Here is a 16,236-nt window from a genome sequence, read left to right as displayed (position 1 = left end):
CCTTACTGCGCTTGCGCAAACCACACTGCGCTTGCGTACATGATTGAGAACCCGCCCCACTGATTGGGTCTACCAGCCTACAGTGTGCGCCTGCGCCACACCGCGAGGAGGGTGGGGAGAGGTCGCGTTGCGGATGACTACAGCAAATGCCTGAAAGTAATTTTCCCCCTGGGGCTTGCTGCCTACCTCGCTAAAGGCCTGTTTTCTGTTTGATCACGTGTGCCTTTGGCAGGCTGGTTGCTCCTCTAATATGTGAAGAAATTCGTGGTTGGCAGCGTCTATCAGACGGCAATATTTTAGATACCTAAAATAACTCCCCTTCTTAGATATCCTTCCAACAAGGCGGTTAGGGGCGGTGAATATTGGGGCTATCCACCATGTTGATTCAGGGAGCACGAGCCGGCGGCCATATTCCTTTTGGGCAACGCGAAGTTTTTTCCAAGGTGGAACGGATGCGTGGGCGGGTTTACCCTCTTTTTTTTTTTTCCCCCCATCCTAAGAGTCCCGGGGGCAGTAAAGCCACTCGTTGATAGCTTTGTTGAGGGACTGTCTGATGGGGAAGAGGAAACGAGGTCACCATATTTTTGAGGGCGGGGGTTGCTGCCATTTTGTTACTCTTGGTTAAAGGCTAGTGGGGGAGGGGAAATGGACGGGTGGTAACTGGCAGTCAAGAGAAACCACAGATCGAGAATGGGGGAACCAGAGGAAGTCTGGTGAATAGATAGGACCATAGAGGGAAGTGACAGATTGAGAAAATAGTACTAGGTGGTTAGGGTTGACCTTTGGAGGTCCCCCTGGACCAGGAGGGTCACAAATTAGAACGCTAAAGGATTTAGGAGGCACCTTTTTCCAACCAACCACATACCTCAACAAAAGCTCCTCCCTAAGAAATTACCAGCTAAGTGGTTATCAAGACGGCTTTGAAGCCCTGGATGAAAGAACTACTACTCTTTAACAGGCCATTCTGCTTTTCGATAGCTTTCATTGTCAAGAGGATTTTTCTTATGTTGGGCCTTCGTTTGTGCTAAAGACAAAAACTGATTTACACAGTGCAATTTCATTAATTGCCTACTTAAATCCAATCAATTAGATCTCAGCTCAAGTCCTCTTTTTTCCCCATATAAGATTTATCATAGGCTGCATTAAAAGGGGTATGTTGTCCAGATGTGGGAAATAGTTTTGTGATACTCAGTCCAGGTCAGATCACATCTGGAGTCCTGTGTTCACTTCGAGGTACCACATTTTAGAAAGGACAGTGAGGAATTGAAGGGCATCCAAAGGAAGACAACCAGGGTGGTGAAGGACTTGGAGGAATTTTGCATACACATACACACACATTTACATTTGTTGTTCAATCGTGTCCAACTCTTCCTGACCCTATTTAGGGTTTTCTTGGCAAAGATCCTGGTGGAGTGATTTGCCATTTCCTCCTCCAGCTCATTTTACAGATTAGGAAACTGAGCTTTGCCTGGTGACTAAGTGAGTTGCCCAGGGTCACACAAGTGTCTGAATCCAGATTTGAACTCAGGTCTTCCTGACCCCAGGGCCAGCACTGTGCCACCTAGCTGTCCCTAGTATACATAACACACACATACATATATATACATAACTGTTGGTTGAAGGAATAGATTTGTTAACTGGAAAATAGAAGTCTTAAGGGATATGATAACTGTTTAAGTAGCTAAAGAGTGATGTCATCTATTAGAGTTATTATGCCATTTTTCCTTGGCCCCAACTGGCAGAAGTTGGAGAAATGAACATATATACTGGGTTTCTACCTAACAGAGCCCTTCACAAGTGGAAGGGGCTACTCCCTCTTTAGTGATGGGTTCCCCTCAATGGAGATATTCAAGCAAACCCTGGACAGCCAGTAGTAGGGTATAATGTAGAGTGTATTCTTTTTAAGGCATATGGTATATGGTGGCCTCTGTGGGTTGAGGGTAACAGGGGTAGTGGGATATATGTTCCCTGTTGAGCAGGGTTCCAACTCTGAGTAGTTTGGCTATGATTTATTGTCCAAAAGTTTCTCTGGAATCCTTGTTTCCCGCTGTTGTTTAATCCTTGCATGCATTTCTTTTTTTAAGCTTCTACAAAACTAAATTATTTGCTTCCCAAACTTTCTCAACTCCTGATCCTATTCATCCTCTAAGGCCACCTTCAAGTGACAACTCCTTCAGGTAGTAATAGCTTTCTCGCTGTCCTTCCCCCAAATGATCCTTTCTCTAACCCTACTATTTTGTAGTGAGGTACATTTTGTTTGCATTTATATACTTTTGCTCTTTGTACTATACTTATATATATTTTATGCACTATGAGATTGTGAGTTCAGTGAGGATAGCTATCAGAAGGTAATTTGGTTTAATGGAAAAAGTACTGAACTTCAAGTAAGAAAACTTGGATTGATTCCCAACTCAGCCACCTAGTAGCAGTGTGACCTTGGATAAATCACTCCCCTTTTTCAGGATTTAAGCTCTCGTTTGTTAAAAATGCAGGGTTTGTGGGTCAGCTAAGTGGCGCAGTGGACAGAGCACAGGTCCTGGATTCAGGAGGACCTGAGTTCAAATCCAGCCTCAGACACTTGACACTTAGTAGCTGTGTGACCCTGGGCAAGTCACTTAACCCTTATTGTCCCACCCAACCCCCCCAAAAATATGCAGGGTTTGAACTGGGTGACTTTTTAGGTCCCTTTGTAATTTAATACTATTTCTCTCTCTCTATGCCCAGCACAGTGTTCTATATCGAAGATACTATTTTTAATGTAGTGGTTTTCTAGTGTTTGTCTCCTTAATTAGATAATAACCTCTTTGAAGACAGGGCTTCTGTATATATTCTCTGTCCCTCACCAGACATGGTGCTATCTATGTACATGGTATACAATAAATACTGGTAGTGAATGAATGAATTGGGGGGGAGGGTTCACTCCTCCAGTTAGAAGGTTGTACCCTTCCCATCCCCCAATCAGGTCTAAATTCCCAGCTATGCTGCTGGTATATAATGTGAGGAGGGGGAGGAAAGCTCAGAACACTGTCAACAACCCAGACTTGGGCTGGAAAACAAGACTAGAGTTACTCATTAGCAGGTCCAGGGGGTCAAGGGTTGGGGAAAGGGGGCCAGAGGCTGCAGTAGACAGAACTCCTAGAGGAGAGCGGTTTCAGGCAGCTGCCACCCTTGCACTATAATCTCTGAGGATGTTCCACCAAATTTGGGCAGCTTTCCTTTACCTCTACGGGATTTTCTATGACTCCATTTACCAGTGTCCTGAGACTGATCAATTAAATCCTCTGGGAATAAATGGAAAAGAGGTATGGGGGCAGGGAGGAGGGTAGGGGAAAGACAATGGGAGGGACTTAAATTGGGCTTTGGTAATCTGCAGAAGAGATTTTAAGGGACTTCAGATGAAGAACCTAGGGGACCATCTGGAGGTACAAAATGATATGGGGATTGTGATGACAAGGAAAGGAGCTAGAAAAGAGTACGGAGATCATTAGGGTAGTAAGCCCAAAGGACTTGACAACTGAAAAAGCCTTATTAAGAGGGATAGGAGTGACTTGGGGCAAGTGAAATGGAAGAGCACCCTTGGTTCTTGAACCACTAGGGGATCAGGCTGAGGGAAGGGTAACACCAACATGAAACTACCTGCAAAGGGAGGGTTTATGATTGATTCCACCCCCTCTTCTCCTGTCTTGCTCATCCAGTTCCCTGGACCCTACCTGGGTCAATGGTACTTCATTGCGGGTGCAGCTCCTACCCAGGAGGAACTGGCGATCTTTGTCCCAGTGGACAACATTCTCTTCAATATGGCTGCTAGCCATATTCCCCAAAAGCTCCAACTACGGGCCACCATCAGAATGTAAGTTGTGGGGAAGGGCATCCCATCAGGTACCTTTCTCTCCATTTATTATTTCAAGATCAAAGTCTGAGCTAAGGTTAGGTTTCTAATTGGGCCATTCTCAGCTGCTAAATGCAGTGATTTTTTTCCCCATTAGATAATTAGGACTCCAAGCACCCTGATTAGCCACCATCTCTAGTTTGTTCCTAGGTAGTATCCTGAATAACAGATACAAAATCTTCCTGCCAGCCCAGTTGTCTTCTCTCAAAGGAAGAAAATGGGCTTTTTGCTGAATGGGTTAGATTAAATGGGAGGAGAGGATGGGTGAAAGGTTGTATCTGTTTGTGTGGAGGGGTCACTCATTCCTCCAAACTTCCCAGGAAAAATGGGCACTGTGTACCCCGAGAATGGACTTACCATCTGACTGAAGGGAGCACAGATCTCAAGACCGAAGGTTGGTTACCCATTCTCCAGATCTTTTCTTTGTGTCCTCCAGCTCCCTCCCTACCCAGTTCTTCCTCTATCCACTCCTACTCCAATCTCTGTCCCCCTGCTTCACAACAGGCCGCCCTGATATGAAGACTGAACTCTTCTCCAGTTCTTGCCCAGATGGGATCATGCTGAGAGAGACAGGACAAGGTTATCAGCGCTTCCTCCTCTACAGTGAGTGTCCATGCAAAGTAGGAGGTAGAAATTCTAAAAGAAGGTGAAGGAAGTTTTACTCTCTCACACTAATACCTGGAAAGAGCATGGTGACATCACCAGAGGGGAGTGGTGCTCTGGAGGTCTATGATGTCATTCCCAGAGATCTGGGATCTGGGAGCAAGGGGATGGAAGTGTCTTTGTTGGGGGGATCAATATCATTCCTTCCCTCCCTCTCCAGACCGATCCCCACAACCTCCTGAAGAATGTGTGAATGAATTTAGGTCCCTGACCTTTTGTCTGGACTCAAAGGCCTTCCTGCTCACCCCAAGGGAGTTAGGTGAGAAGATATCCAAGATATCAACAAAGAGGGGTGGGCTCTTCAAAGGGAAAGAGTTGGGATTTAGAGAAAGGATCTTGGCCAAGGGAATTGTATGGTCATTGGGTGTGGGGTGGGGTAAGGGGAGGGGACCAGGTGGGTCAAAGTAAGCCTCAGCCTCCCAGAGGGGATCATTTCAGAGACCTCAGTAGATATAGGAAGTGATGTATAAAACACAGAAGGCCTTAATTTTTTTTTCAGGAGGGAGTCACATCCCTCCAGATTTTCCTCACTTTTATCCTTCATTTTTTCATTCTCACCCCCTCTTCTCCACTCCTATTCTCTTCCCTCCAGAGGCCTGCGAGGTGTCCAGTGACTGACCTGTGCCCTTTAGGGAGTTGGAGATCCCTTGCTCCCTTCAAGAACAATAAAGACGATTTTCTGACCTTTGTCTTTTCCTAAGGCTGGTCTACAGGCACTAGTTTCACCCTCCTTCCCCACCCTTTCAGTACCCCTGCCCTTTCTCCCCTGAAGATCATTCACTGTCCCCAGTCACCCAACCTTAGCTTCATCGTCGATAGGAAGGAGACCACAGTGTTAACTTCCCTTTTGTAGTGGTATATTTAGGAGATCAGTGCAAAAGTGACTGCTCAGTGATCAAGCCTCCAAACACTCCAGGTGGGCATAGGTGTTTCCCTAGGCCTTTGCTATGACATCTCAAGGATTTCTGCTGGGTTTCCCAGAGCAGTGTGATTCTCCTTTGAATACTAACTGGATCTCCAGTTCCAAGCACATCTCAGCTCTCACCTCTCTGAACCATCAGCTTTATAGCTGACACCCCTCCCCTTTATCCATTTATGGCTCAGATCCTAGTATCCGATAGATTCCCCCTGCTTCCCCTCCCTCTCCCTGGACGAGGAGTGTCCTGTTACTAGCATCCTTATCCCCTTGGAAAATTACAAGGGATGGGGGGGGGGGGGGAAGTTCCTTTTGAATGTTTTAATTGGGGGATAGAGGAATAACACTAAAGAAAAAAAAAGTGACAATAGCTGGTGAATTAGAGGGTAATTCTCCCTACTTTAAGTGCCCCAGCCCTGTTGCAGGGGGAAGGGGGTCTCTATGGGCCACCTTCCCTACCCTGGGGATCGCTCTCCCTTCCCTGAAGCCCATGTGTTCCTCATCCATAAGGCAGTGCCCCAACAACACAGTCAGAGGCCCTCCCTTCCTTTAGTCTCATCTTCTTCCTCCCTATCTCTTCCTTTCCCCCCCTCTGATTTGTATTCCCCTGATACCTGGGTGCCCTCACGGAGGCTGACAGCCAGGACCAGGGCCTGCAGAAGGCCAAAGAGGCAGGCAAAGTGGAAGGGGTGTGCAGTGAGCAGGGTAAGGGCCACGTGAAGTCCATGGAGGGTAACAAGGAAGGAGAGAAGCCCATGCAGCCAGAGCCCCAAAGGCCCCCGAAGACCTAAGGCATCTAGGACCAGGCGCAGGGGCTTGGAACATAGACCCAGCAGGGCTGAAGCCAACAGTTCCAACAGGTGCAGGGTCAGGTTGGTGGAGATCTGAAGCCACTCCTCGGAGCCCCCCAAGAACTGTGGGTGGGCCCCCAACCCTCTATTTGTTTCCCCCTGAAGCCAGCCCAGTAGCCTCTGGTGATGCCCTATTTTCTCCACAGGAGCCTCAGGGTTGGAGGGGTCTGTTCCCCATTTAAGAGGTACCCCTTGTCCCATAGAGTCTTCTGAGTTTGGGGGGTTGCCTCCCACTGTGGGGATCACTCCCCTAGCCTCCAGTTTCCTGGACTCCTCAAAGCTGGGCACAGCCATGCTCAGTTTGGGGGAGTTCCTTCTGTCCCCGAGTCGCTCAGCATCTCCATAGTTGGGAGAGTCCCTGCTCCATTCAGGAGGAGTCCCCCTACCCATTTGTCTCCTGGAGAACCCAGTCTTAGGCTGGCCTTGATCTCCCATGGTCTCTGGAGCACTGTCCCAGTTGCTTCCTGAGTTCTCAAGAGAGCTATCCTCCCTTACGGGGCCAGGCTCAGGCAAGGGATCTTTTCGGCGGCCCCAGGAACGGGGCAGCCAGCCACCAAGACGTCGAAACATAGTTTGGGTGATGGGCAAGGGGAACCCCCCAGACTTCTAAAGGATCTCCGCCAAGTGTTCCTCTGCCCCTCAGGCAGAAGGTTGGACTCCCCAGATGCCAGGTTCTGTTCCAGCTTCAGGGAAGGGGGCCTGTTTGGTGTCCCTGGTAGTTCTGCAAAGACTCCCAATTTTCAGTCAGGTTCAGTTCCCTCCTCTTAGGGTCTGAGGGGGCACTTTCCACTCCCAAGAACGTCACTGGAGATTCCAGGGTAGAGACTGGGGAAGCTATAGGCCTCCAAATTCATTAACGCCCAACAAAGATTCCAAGAATGCTTTGGGGTATAGCAAAGCCTTGCACTCCCACAAAAGTCTTCCTGCTGACTCTAGGATTCTGGGCCCTATAAAGTGGCACCCCAAGTTTCAACTCACCAATGCCACAGCCCAAGATGCCACTGGAAAAAAGGGCGATGGTGCTCACAGCAGATGAGGCCCCTCAAAGTGTTCCAGGATCCACAGGTTCCTCTGTATCTAGAGTTGGGGGGCTGTATGCCCTGTGATCTGCTTCTGTGCTGGAGGGAAGGTCTGGAAATAGAAATGGGGTGCTGTGGTCCACCCTCCTGTAAAACTCTTCTCTGGATTCAAGTTTCCCCCGCACGCTTTGGATTTAGGAGGTCTCAAAACCCCAGAATTTGTCCAGGCCAATCTCTGAGCCAGCAGCGGAGCCGGGCCTTTGGCCAAGGTCAGGGAATGTTCTGCTGGGTGTCGGAGGGTCCAGAGACGGCGATCGAGACCCCTCCCCCAAAGGCGGCAGAGGGAGCGGCCCAGGAGTCAAGACCCTGCGCGCAGCGTCCCCTCCGGGGTACCTGGGTGGAAGCTTTTGGACCGCAGTCGGAGACCAGAGCCGAACAGCAGACTCCGGAAGCAGCTGTGGCCGGGAGGGGGAGGGGAGAGTGAGGGGCGGATCCTCAAAGGGGGAGGGCGGGGCCGAGGCAGACTGACTGACTGACTGACAGCTCCGCGGGTCCCGGCGTCCAGCTTCTCACTTCGCCATTCCGACTCTTTTCTTCCCCCGGCCGGTTCTTTTTGCATCGACGTGTCTGGCTCATCATCGTTATCTTTTATCTCTGCAGCTATCTCTGAGCTCTGTGTCTCTGTATCTCTGCTCCGGTGCCTGCACCTCTCGCTTCGACTTCCCACTCCTCTCCAATTCCCAATGCCTCACCCCTGCTCCCGCCCCAAATCTCTTACTCGCCTTTCCCTCCAGCCCAGCCATTGGGTGATCTCAGTGGTTCTGTCCTAGCTCTATCATTCAGCTGCGATAGGAAGCACCTCGGGAAGGAGAGAAAGGGAGCCAAAATGATTTAGGCCCAGATTTAGGCTGGAACCCTGGGGCAGGTTCATTTAAAGCAGAGCTTCTCAGGTCCGTGGAGATTTCAGGAAGTCCTTTTATTTAAAAATAATAATATTGATAACTTTTAACAATAATTTGATTTCCCCTGTAATCTTATGTATTTTATTTTATGCATTTAAAAATATTATTCTGGGGGGCAGCTAGGTGGAGCAGTGGATAAAGCACCAGCCCTGGATTCAGGAGGACCTGAGTTCAAATCTGGCCTCAGACACTTGACACTTCCTACCTGTGTGACCTTGGGCAAGTCACTTAAAGCCTCATTGCCCCACCCAAAAAACAAAACAAAACAAAAATATTATTCTGAGTAGGACACAGGCTTCACTATACTGCCAAAGAGGTCCACGACAGAAAGAAAAAATGTTAAAAACCCTTCAAGAGGAACTTTCGCATGATCCTTACTTAACTCCTCTTTTCTTTCCCCATCTCCATCTCCTATCACATCTTGCATTGTGAGTCCCACATACACACAATAAGCTCTCCATTCTGTTGATCCTCAAATGATCAATGAGCCCCTGCTTTGTTTCCACTCTTCTACAAAAGGATTTTTGTGAATATTTTTGTATACAGAAACTTTTTGTTCGTTTTAAAATTCCAAACTTGACAAATCAAATTTTTTCCATTTAAAAAGTAGAACAGAGGGGCAGCTAGATGGCGCAGTGGATAGAGCACCAGCCCTGGATTCAGGAGTACCTGAGTTCAAATCCGACCTCAGACACTTAACATTTACTAGCTGTGTGACCCTGGGCAAGTCACTTAACCCCAATTGCCCAGCAAAAAAAAAAAAAAAAAGTAGAACAGAGAGGAATGCTGATGAAACCATAAATTTCTTACTTAGAGTTTGCTTTTTTATTAAAGTCCAGCACATTCTATGAGCTTACTCTCCCAATTCCCACTCACATTGGTGGAGTCCAAGAGGCAACACTGTTACCCCTAATGGTAACTAGGGGCCTTCTGATACTGTTGCTTCTAAGACTCCATCACATGTGCTTCTCAATAATTACCAGACATTTAATTCGCTTTTAAAAAGGGGTATTTACTAAGTTGGTAGAGTAAGAAAAGTTGGTATAAAAGTTTGTACCAAATCAAGCCCCACAAATACAGAGTCTACGGGCAAGTGGGCATAAATTTAAAGACAACAGCAAATCACACAAGTAGAGAACGTGGTAAAAGGGTAAACTCACAGCTCTAGATTATTAGAAGTCCTGTTCTCTCTCCATGTTATCCTCATGAAATTCCCCCAAGGTACAGATCTCTGCAGGTGCTCTGAAGGTCAATCCCTTTGTAGAATCCATAGTTGAACTTAACCCCACCCAGAAAAGCTGCCTTTTCTCAGCTTATTTAGTTGTTGGTCCTCTCTCATCGCCTGGCTGGAAACATTGTTTATTACTGGCCCAGTCTCTTTGATGACATAGTCAATGGGGTTGGGGGGGGGGCAGGATGTGACACTACCCTTTTGTTGTCCTCTGGTAAAGGGTCAAGGGGTCCACTTCCTCCAAGCCCTCTGGAATCTTGACTGCCTTTCTGCTCAGAACCTTTCTGTAACATACCTAGGCCCAGGGGTGTTTCTAATTCATTCAGCCAATTGCAATACAGTTTCAGTGTGTCATCATCTAATTGAATCAAAAGCTCTTTACTTCTCCCAAATGGATTAAGGACTTGATTAAATCCAGAAGTCTGACCTTCTGTGTTTTACATTAATAGTGTAATAGGATGCTATCCACCTCCACTGAAAGAACGGATGAAGCCTAAATGCAGATTGAAGCATACTTTTTTTTTTACTTTATTATTCTAGATGTTTGGTTTGGTTTTGGTCTGCTTTTTCTTTTGCAACATGGATAATATGGAAATGTTTGGCATAACTGCATGTATATAATCTTATCAAATTGCTTGCCTTCTCAAGGATTGGGGAGGGAAGGGAGTGTAATGATTGGAATGACGCCACCTGCTGGAGATTTACTGTAGAAGAGTTCCACCCATGAAGCGAAGGTCTTTGAGGGCAAGACCAGGAGTCTTTTCTTGGGCATCAGGAAGTGACATTGGCTTGTGGAAGGAAGAAGGAAGAGACTGGCGCTCGGTCTCGCTTTTTTTTTTTTTTCCTGGGGATGCTGGTGGAGAAGGCAGCTAGAAATGCGCTCTCCCTTTAATAGATAGAGGAATCTAGGCCTTTCTTCTCTCTTAACCAAATTCTTATTCTCCTTAATAAATGCTTAAAAGTCTAACTCTTGCTAAAGCTTATAATTTATTGGCGACCACTCATTAGATATTTTAGACAGTTTAGCTAGAATTTTAGCCCTTAACAGATGGCTGACCACGAAGAGGAAAGCTGAATCTCACGCTTCTGATCTTCCGGTTGGGTAAGAAATTTCCCTTACCCTTTAAATTGCTAAGTATGGGCGTACTGGCTGTGTTTTCCCTTTAAATTTTTTCAAATGGACCTTTTAAACTCCCTAATTACCCTATTTTTGAGTTTAGTCTGTTTAACCAGACAAATGGGGGATAAGATCATGTTAATGCTTTGTTTTTGTGGATTTTCTATTTTTCTTTTTCTTTTTGTTAGAAGAGCCAGCAAGGTGCTCAGACCAGGGACTATCTACCCTCTCCAAGCCATGCTTTTTTCAGAGAAACCTCAAGCACTCTGGAATTTTTTCCAAATTCTAATGTTGGGAGATTCTCTAATTTTGCATGCCTGGGGGCAACGACCTAACCTCAAGAAGCTTTTAATCCCCTAGCAGTGGGGGTAGGGCCTGAGTTCAAAATCAAGTATGATTCAAACCCCTCCCCTTCTCTCCAGACCCCACCCTCTACTCCTCCCATGACCGATCCCATTGCTTCCCCTGCCCAGGAAGTCCAGAGATCTAATGCCCATGCTCAACTTTCTCTAACTACATTTGCAGCTTCAGGCTCAGCCCTTCCCCAGCTTGGCTGTGCTTCTGAGACAACCTTAGAAAACCCTTTAAATTCCAGATATACTCGTTTTGTTCATAATTTTGCTAACCTGCTTTTGTCTTTAATTAGTAATCTTATAAAGCATTTGTATAGTGAAAAGACTGACAGACAATATAGAGGGGTTAAAGAAGAAAAACTTAAGCTGAATAAGAATGACAATCATCACCATGGTTCAAGACTCCGCTTTTGCCATGGAAGGGTATATATTTTACAGAAATGTAGAAGTAAACAGCAAGGTATTGATATGAGTATTGGGGATTTTAGATATCGGAATCAAGAGTGTTCTGAATTCACTCAGAGTAATAGTATCAGTTCAGCGGTTACATAGGATTTCTATGCTATTATACCTACATTTTGAAATTAATGGTATGGGTTTATTTTCATAGAGATTTTCATGCTTTTGATATTGTGTCTTATACTTAGTTTTTAAAACAAGGAGAATATTTGTAAAAGCTTTTTATAGTCATGTGATCAAGTTTATATTTTATAAGACTCTTATTAATATTAAGTTCATGTTCATTTAGATTTCTCTAGGTTGAATTTCATTGTCTTTTATTATTCCACGTGTATTTTCTTATATTCATTCATCTATCTAATTGTGAAATGTGGTTTTGATTTCATAATACAATTTTAATTCTAGGAGTATTGTGCTCCCATTTTCTGAGTTGTTTGTTTTTGCTATTTTTTTTTCTCTCAACTGATTATTTGATCAAACTCTTTAAATCATTTCCTTGGCAAATTGGTTGCCATGGCAAGTGTAAATTGATTCTAGAAGTATTATTTTTAATAAGCATATTCAAAAAAAAGGGGAATGTTTGTAAAAGTTTTCTTTTTTCAAAAAAAGTTTTCGGGGGCAGCTAGATGGCGCAGTGGTAAAAGCACCGGCCCTGGATTCAGGAGTACCTGAGTTCAAATCTGGCCTCAGACACTTGACACTTACTAGCTGTGTGATCCTGGGCAAGTCACTTAACCCTCACTGCCCTACAAAAATAAAAAATTAAAAAATTAAAAAAAAAAAGTTTTCTTTAGGATTGTGTTGTGCTTTAACTTGTATTTAAATATCTTCAGATTTTTCACAAAAGTAATTGTAGACTAAGTAAAAAAAAGGTATTATTTGAAATTGTTGCATAATTATATATTATATTCTGAGTCAAGATGTATTCACATTTTTTGCAATCATTTATTATCCTCAATTTTTAAATCCATATGAGACTTGGATTATGGGAACTTATCATTTAAGACATTAATTGCCTTTATTCTGAGTTATCAGATACCAGTTGGCCAAGATGCCATCCAATCACAAGAGGAATACATGCAAGAGCAGACACTGAACTGTCACATGAGGGGAGACATGCATGAAGTCAAGGTATGGCCGAGGGAACGGCTTTTGACAAATGTTGAGGTTGGATTCTCTTGGTTTAATATTTTATTTTATTTTTTCCCCACAATATTGTACAGATGGCTGGAAGTATTGATCCCACCCATCTTACTTCTACACCTGGCTTCTATGCTCCCTCCTATATGCCTGATGCCATGGACATCTCAATCCCATGCATCTGATTAAGTCTGACTCAGTTTCCTCCAATATGTTCGGTGGCATGGACATATATTCCATCCACCTATTTTAAGCCTGGCATACTGCATGGGCAGTATATATTGCTCAAGTGTGGGAATGCTCATATCCCATCATTTCTCTGTTCTTTTATGGTAACCCCCATAATTATCTCAGGTGTCATGATAAATAACAGTGTTGAATTTGGCCTTGACATCCGTAACTAATTATATTAGATTTTTAAATTTCTCATAATGGCATGAGGATAATTAGGCAGATGATGCAAAAAGTGATGAAACAAAGATAAAAATTATTTTTAGAAATTAATATCACAGCAATTGTCTTCTCAATTTACCCTCCATAAGGGGGGGCTGTATTAATATTAATTTTAAAGAATGTTTCAATTTTTGTTTTATTATATGTTTCATGTGTAACAACTAAGATTCTGAATTCCCTTAGACATGTTTTTGAGAACTCACATTGTTTGATTTGATTATTGACAAAGCTATTTTAAAGTTGTGTTAAGCTCAATTTTGTAGGAAATTTTCCTGGCTGATTACCAGTATCCACATATCAACCCCTGAAAAGACTTCCATTCTATGACTACACCTAGAGGACATCTGAGAAAAGACTTTCAGAGACTTTAAATGAACAGTTTTGTTTTGTTTTTGTTGGTTTTTTTTTTCTTTTTCTCTTTCTGTTATAATATACACCATCTGTAACATGTACTCTCTGCAGAGGCCCTCCCTTTGCAAGACCAATGTCAAAGTGCCGGTTCATGAGGACAAAAAAAAAATCGCCCCTCTGGACAAAACTTTCCTCTCTTCCTTTTCTATATCATTGTTAACATATTGTTAGTTAGCATAGGTTATTATATTCTGTTATTTTTTGACTGTCATCAAGGAAACATCCCATTTCTTGAGGAAACAAAGCAGGGAACTGTAATGATTGGAATGACGCCACCTGTTGGAGATTTACCATAGAAGAGTTCCGCTCATGAAGCGAAGGTCTTTGAGGGCAAGACCAGGAGTCTTTTCTTGGGCATCAGGAAGTGACGTTGGCTTGTGGAAGGAAGAAGGAAGAGACTGGCGCTCGGTCTCGCTCTTTTTTTTTTCCTGGGGATGCTGGTGGAGAAGGCAGCTAGAAATGCGCTCTCCCTTTAATAGATAGAGGAATCTAGGCCTTTCTTCCCTCTTTACCAAATTCTTATTCTCCTTAATAAATGCTTAAAAGTCTAACTCTTGCTAAAGCTTATAATTTATTGGCTACCACTCATTAGATATTTTAGACAGTTTAGCTAGAATTTTAGCCCTTAACAGGAGAAAGACACTATGAAACTCAAAATCTAAAAAAAAAAATGTTAATCATTTTTGTTTACATGTAATTGAGAAAAAATAAAATTAAATGTAAAAAAAATCGTGTAATAGGGCGCTGCATAGGCCCAGATCACCTAAGATGGAGGCAGCATCTGATATGGGAGGCATGAAGGACCTGATTCTGGAAAAAGACATTCTGTGCTTCCGTGCTATGGGTAGTTGGGTGGGAGCAGCCCTTGACCATTGGCTGCACAGCTGAACAGTCTGTATCTTTAACAACCGCCCCAGAACAATCTCAATGTCTCTTTCTGGCAGCATCCAGAATTGAGGTTTTCTTCACCTCATGGTGCATGAAGACCATGCAGGAAGGGTACCTTCCTCCTCTTACTTGAGGTGCGGGTGACTCTGAGAATCAGGCTTGGGGTATGGGTCTGTTTCATTTGTTCCAGATGCAGAAGGTGAGGCATTCCCACACCGTGGAGCTAAAGCCATGGTGACAACTTTGCTCTATAGGAACTGAGCATATATGAACCTACTCCATCCCAGAGAAAAAAGAAAGTATAGGGAGGATTATGCTTTTCCCTCCCAAAGTTTTGTTGGGTTTTTTGTGTGTGTGTGTGAGGCAATTGGGGTTAAGTGATTTGCCCAGGGTCACACAGCTAGTAAGTGTCACCTCCCAAAGTTTTGGAGTGGAGAAATTGTTTTTGTTATACTCTTTCTATATATGTGTACATATATGTGTGTATCTTTATTTTTTATTTTCAAATTTAGTTATTTTTTTACATTCTTTTAAAATTTTGAATTCCAAATTCTCTCCCTCCCTCCCACATCCTCTGAGAAGGCAAGCAATATGATATCATTTAGACATGTGAAATCATGCAAAACATGATTTTAACCATATCAACCATATTCCCAAAAAAGGAAGAAAAATAAAGAAAGTGAAAAAATTATACTTCAGTTTACACTCAGAGTTCATCAGTTCTCTCTCTGGAGGTGTTTTCCCTGGATCACTGAATTGATCAGAGTAGCCAAGTCTTGAACATTTCATCATCATTATAATGTTGCTGTTACCATACACAATGATCTCCTGCTTCTCAGTTCACTTTGCATCAGTTGATATAAGCTTTATCATATTTTTTTGAAACCACACCCCTTGATATTTCTTATAATACAATAGTACTTCATCACAATCATATACCACAATTTTTTCAGTCATTCTCCTATTGATAAAAATTCCCTCAATTTCCAAGTCTTTGCCACCACTAAAAGAGCTGCTCTAAATATTTTATACATATAGGTCTTTTTCCTTGTTCTTTGCTCTCTTCAGGATACAGACCCAGCAGTGGCATTGCTGGGTCAAAGGGTATGCTCAGTTTTGTAGTCCTTTGGGTATAATTCTAAATTGTTCTCCAGAATGGTTCGACCAGTTCACTATTCTACCAACAATTCATTAGCGTACCTATTTTTCCCTCATCCTCTCCAACATTTGTCATATCTGATAGATGTGAGATGGTATCTCAGAGTTGTTTTAATTTTCATTTCTCTAATCAATAATGATTTAGAGAATTTTTAATCATAAAAATATTTTATTTTCCAGTTACATATAAAGATAGTTTTTGACATTTGTTTTCATAAGATTTTTAGTTCCAAATTTTTCTCCCTCCCTCCCTCACATTAAACACATTTCTGCATTGGTCATATCGTGAAAGAAGAACGAGAACTCAAGGGAAAAGCCTCAAAAAAGAGAGGAAAAAAAAACAGGCAAAAAGTAGAAACAGTATAGTTCAATCTGCATTCAGAATCCAAAGTTCTTTTTTCTGGATGTGGAAAACATTTTCTACCATGAGTTCTTTGGCATTGTCTTGGATCATTGCACTGCTGAGAAGAGCCAAGTCTATCACAGTTGATCATCACACAATGTTGCTTTCACTGTGTGCAGTGTTCTTCTGGTTCTGCTCATTTCACTCAGCATCAGTCCACTTAAGCCTTTCCAGGTTTTTCTGAAATCTGCCTGCTCATCATTTCTTACAGCACAATAGTATTCTATTACATTCATATACCACAATTTGTTCTGCCATTCCCCAATTAATGGGCATTCCCTCGATTTCCAATTCTTTGCCACCACGAAGAGAACTGCATGTAC

The 16,236-nt window shown here is 43.5% G+C and overlaps 2 protein-coding genes across 3 annotated transcripts; one reads left to right on the top strand and one right to left on the bottom strand.

Moving 5' to 3' along the window:
• Positions 1-2,110: 2,110 nt before the first annotated feature.
• On the top strand, positions 2,111-5,235 carry APOM (apolipoprotein M). 2 transcript variants are annotated; one of them, XM_043999846.1, is made up of 6 exons: positions 2,111-2,177; positions 3,696-3,850; positions 4,210-4,283; positions 4,394-4,492; positions 4,713-4,811; positions 5,145-5,235. In XM_043999846.1, the coding sequence occupies exons 2-6, from the start codon at positions 3,798-3,800 to the stop codon at positions 5,168-5,170; spliced, it is 351 nt and encodes a 116-aa protein (XP_043855781.1). In that variant the 5' UTR covers positions 2,111-2,177; positions 3,696-3,797; the 3' UTR covers positions 5,171-5,235. The 2 variants fall into 2 exon arrangements, with proteins under 2 accessions (XP_043855781.1, XP_043855780.1); XM_043999845.1 differs by lacking the exon at positions 2,111-2,177 and adding an exon at positions 3,107-3,302.
• Positions 5,236-5,392: 157 nt separating this feature from the next.
• C4H6orf47 (chromosome 4 C6orf47 homolog) lies at positions 5,393-7,291 on the bottom strand. Its single transcript, XM_043999844.1, has one exon. It carries the CDS (start codon positions 6,887-6,889, stop codon positions 5,999-6,001), a length of 891 nt encoding a protein of 296 aa, XP_043855779.1. The 5' UTR covers positions 6,890-7,291; the 3' UTR covers positions 5,393-5,998.
• Between the last annotated feature and the right edge of the window lie 8,945 nt (positions 7,292-16,236).

This window comes from Dromiciops gliroides, chromosome 4 (assembly GCF_019393635.1).
Source record: "Dromiciops gliroides isolate mDroGli1 chromosome 4, mDroGli1.pri, whole genome shotgun sequence".
NCBI lineage: Eukaryota > Metazoa > Chordata > Mammalia > Microbiotheria > Microbiotheriidae > Dromiciops > Dromiciops gliroides.
The sequence above is the reverse complement of the archived record's forward strand: the minus strand, read 5'-3'. Positions and strand labels throughout refer to the sequence as shown.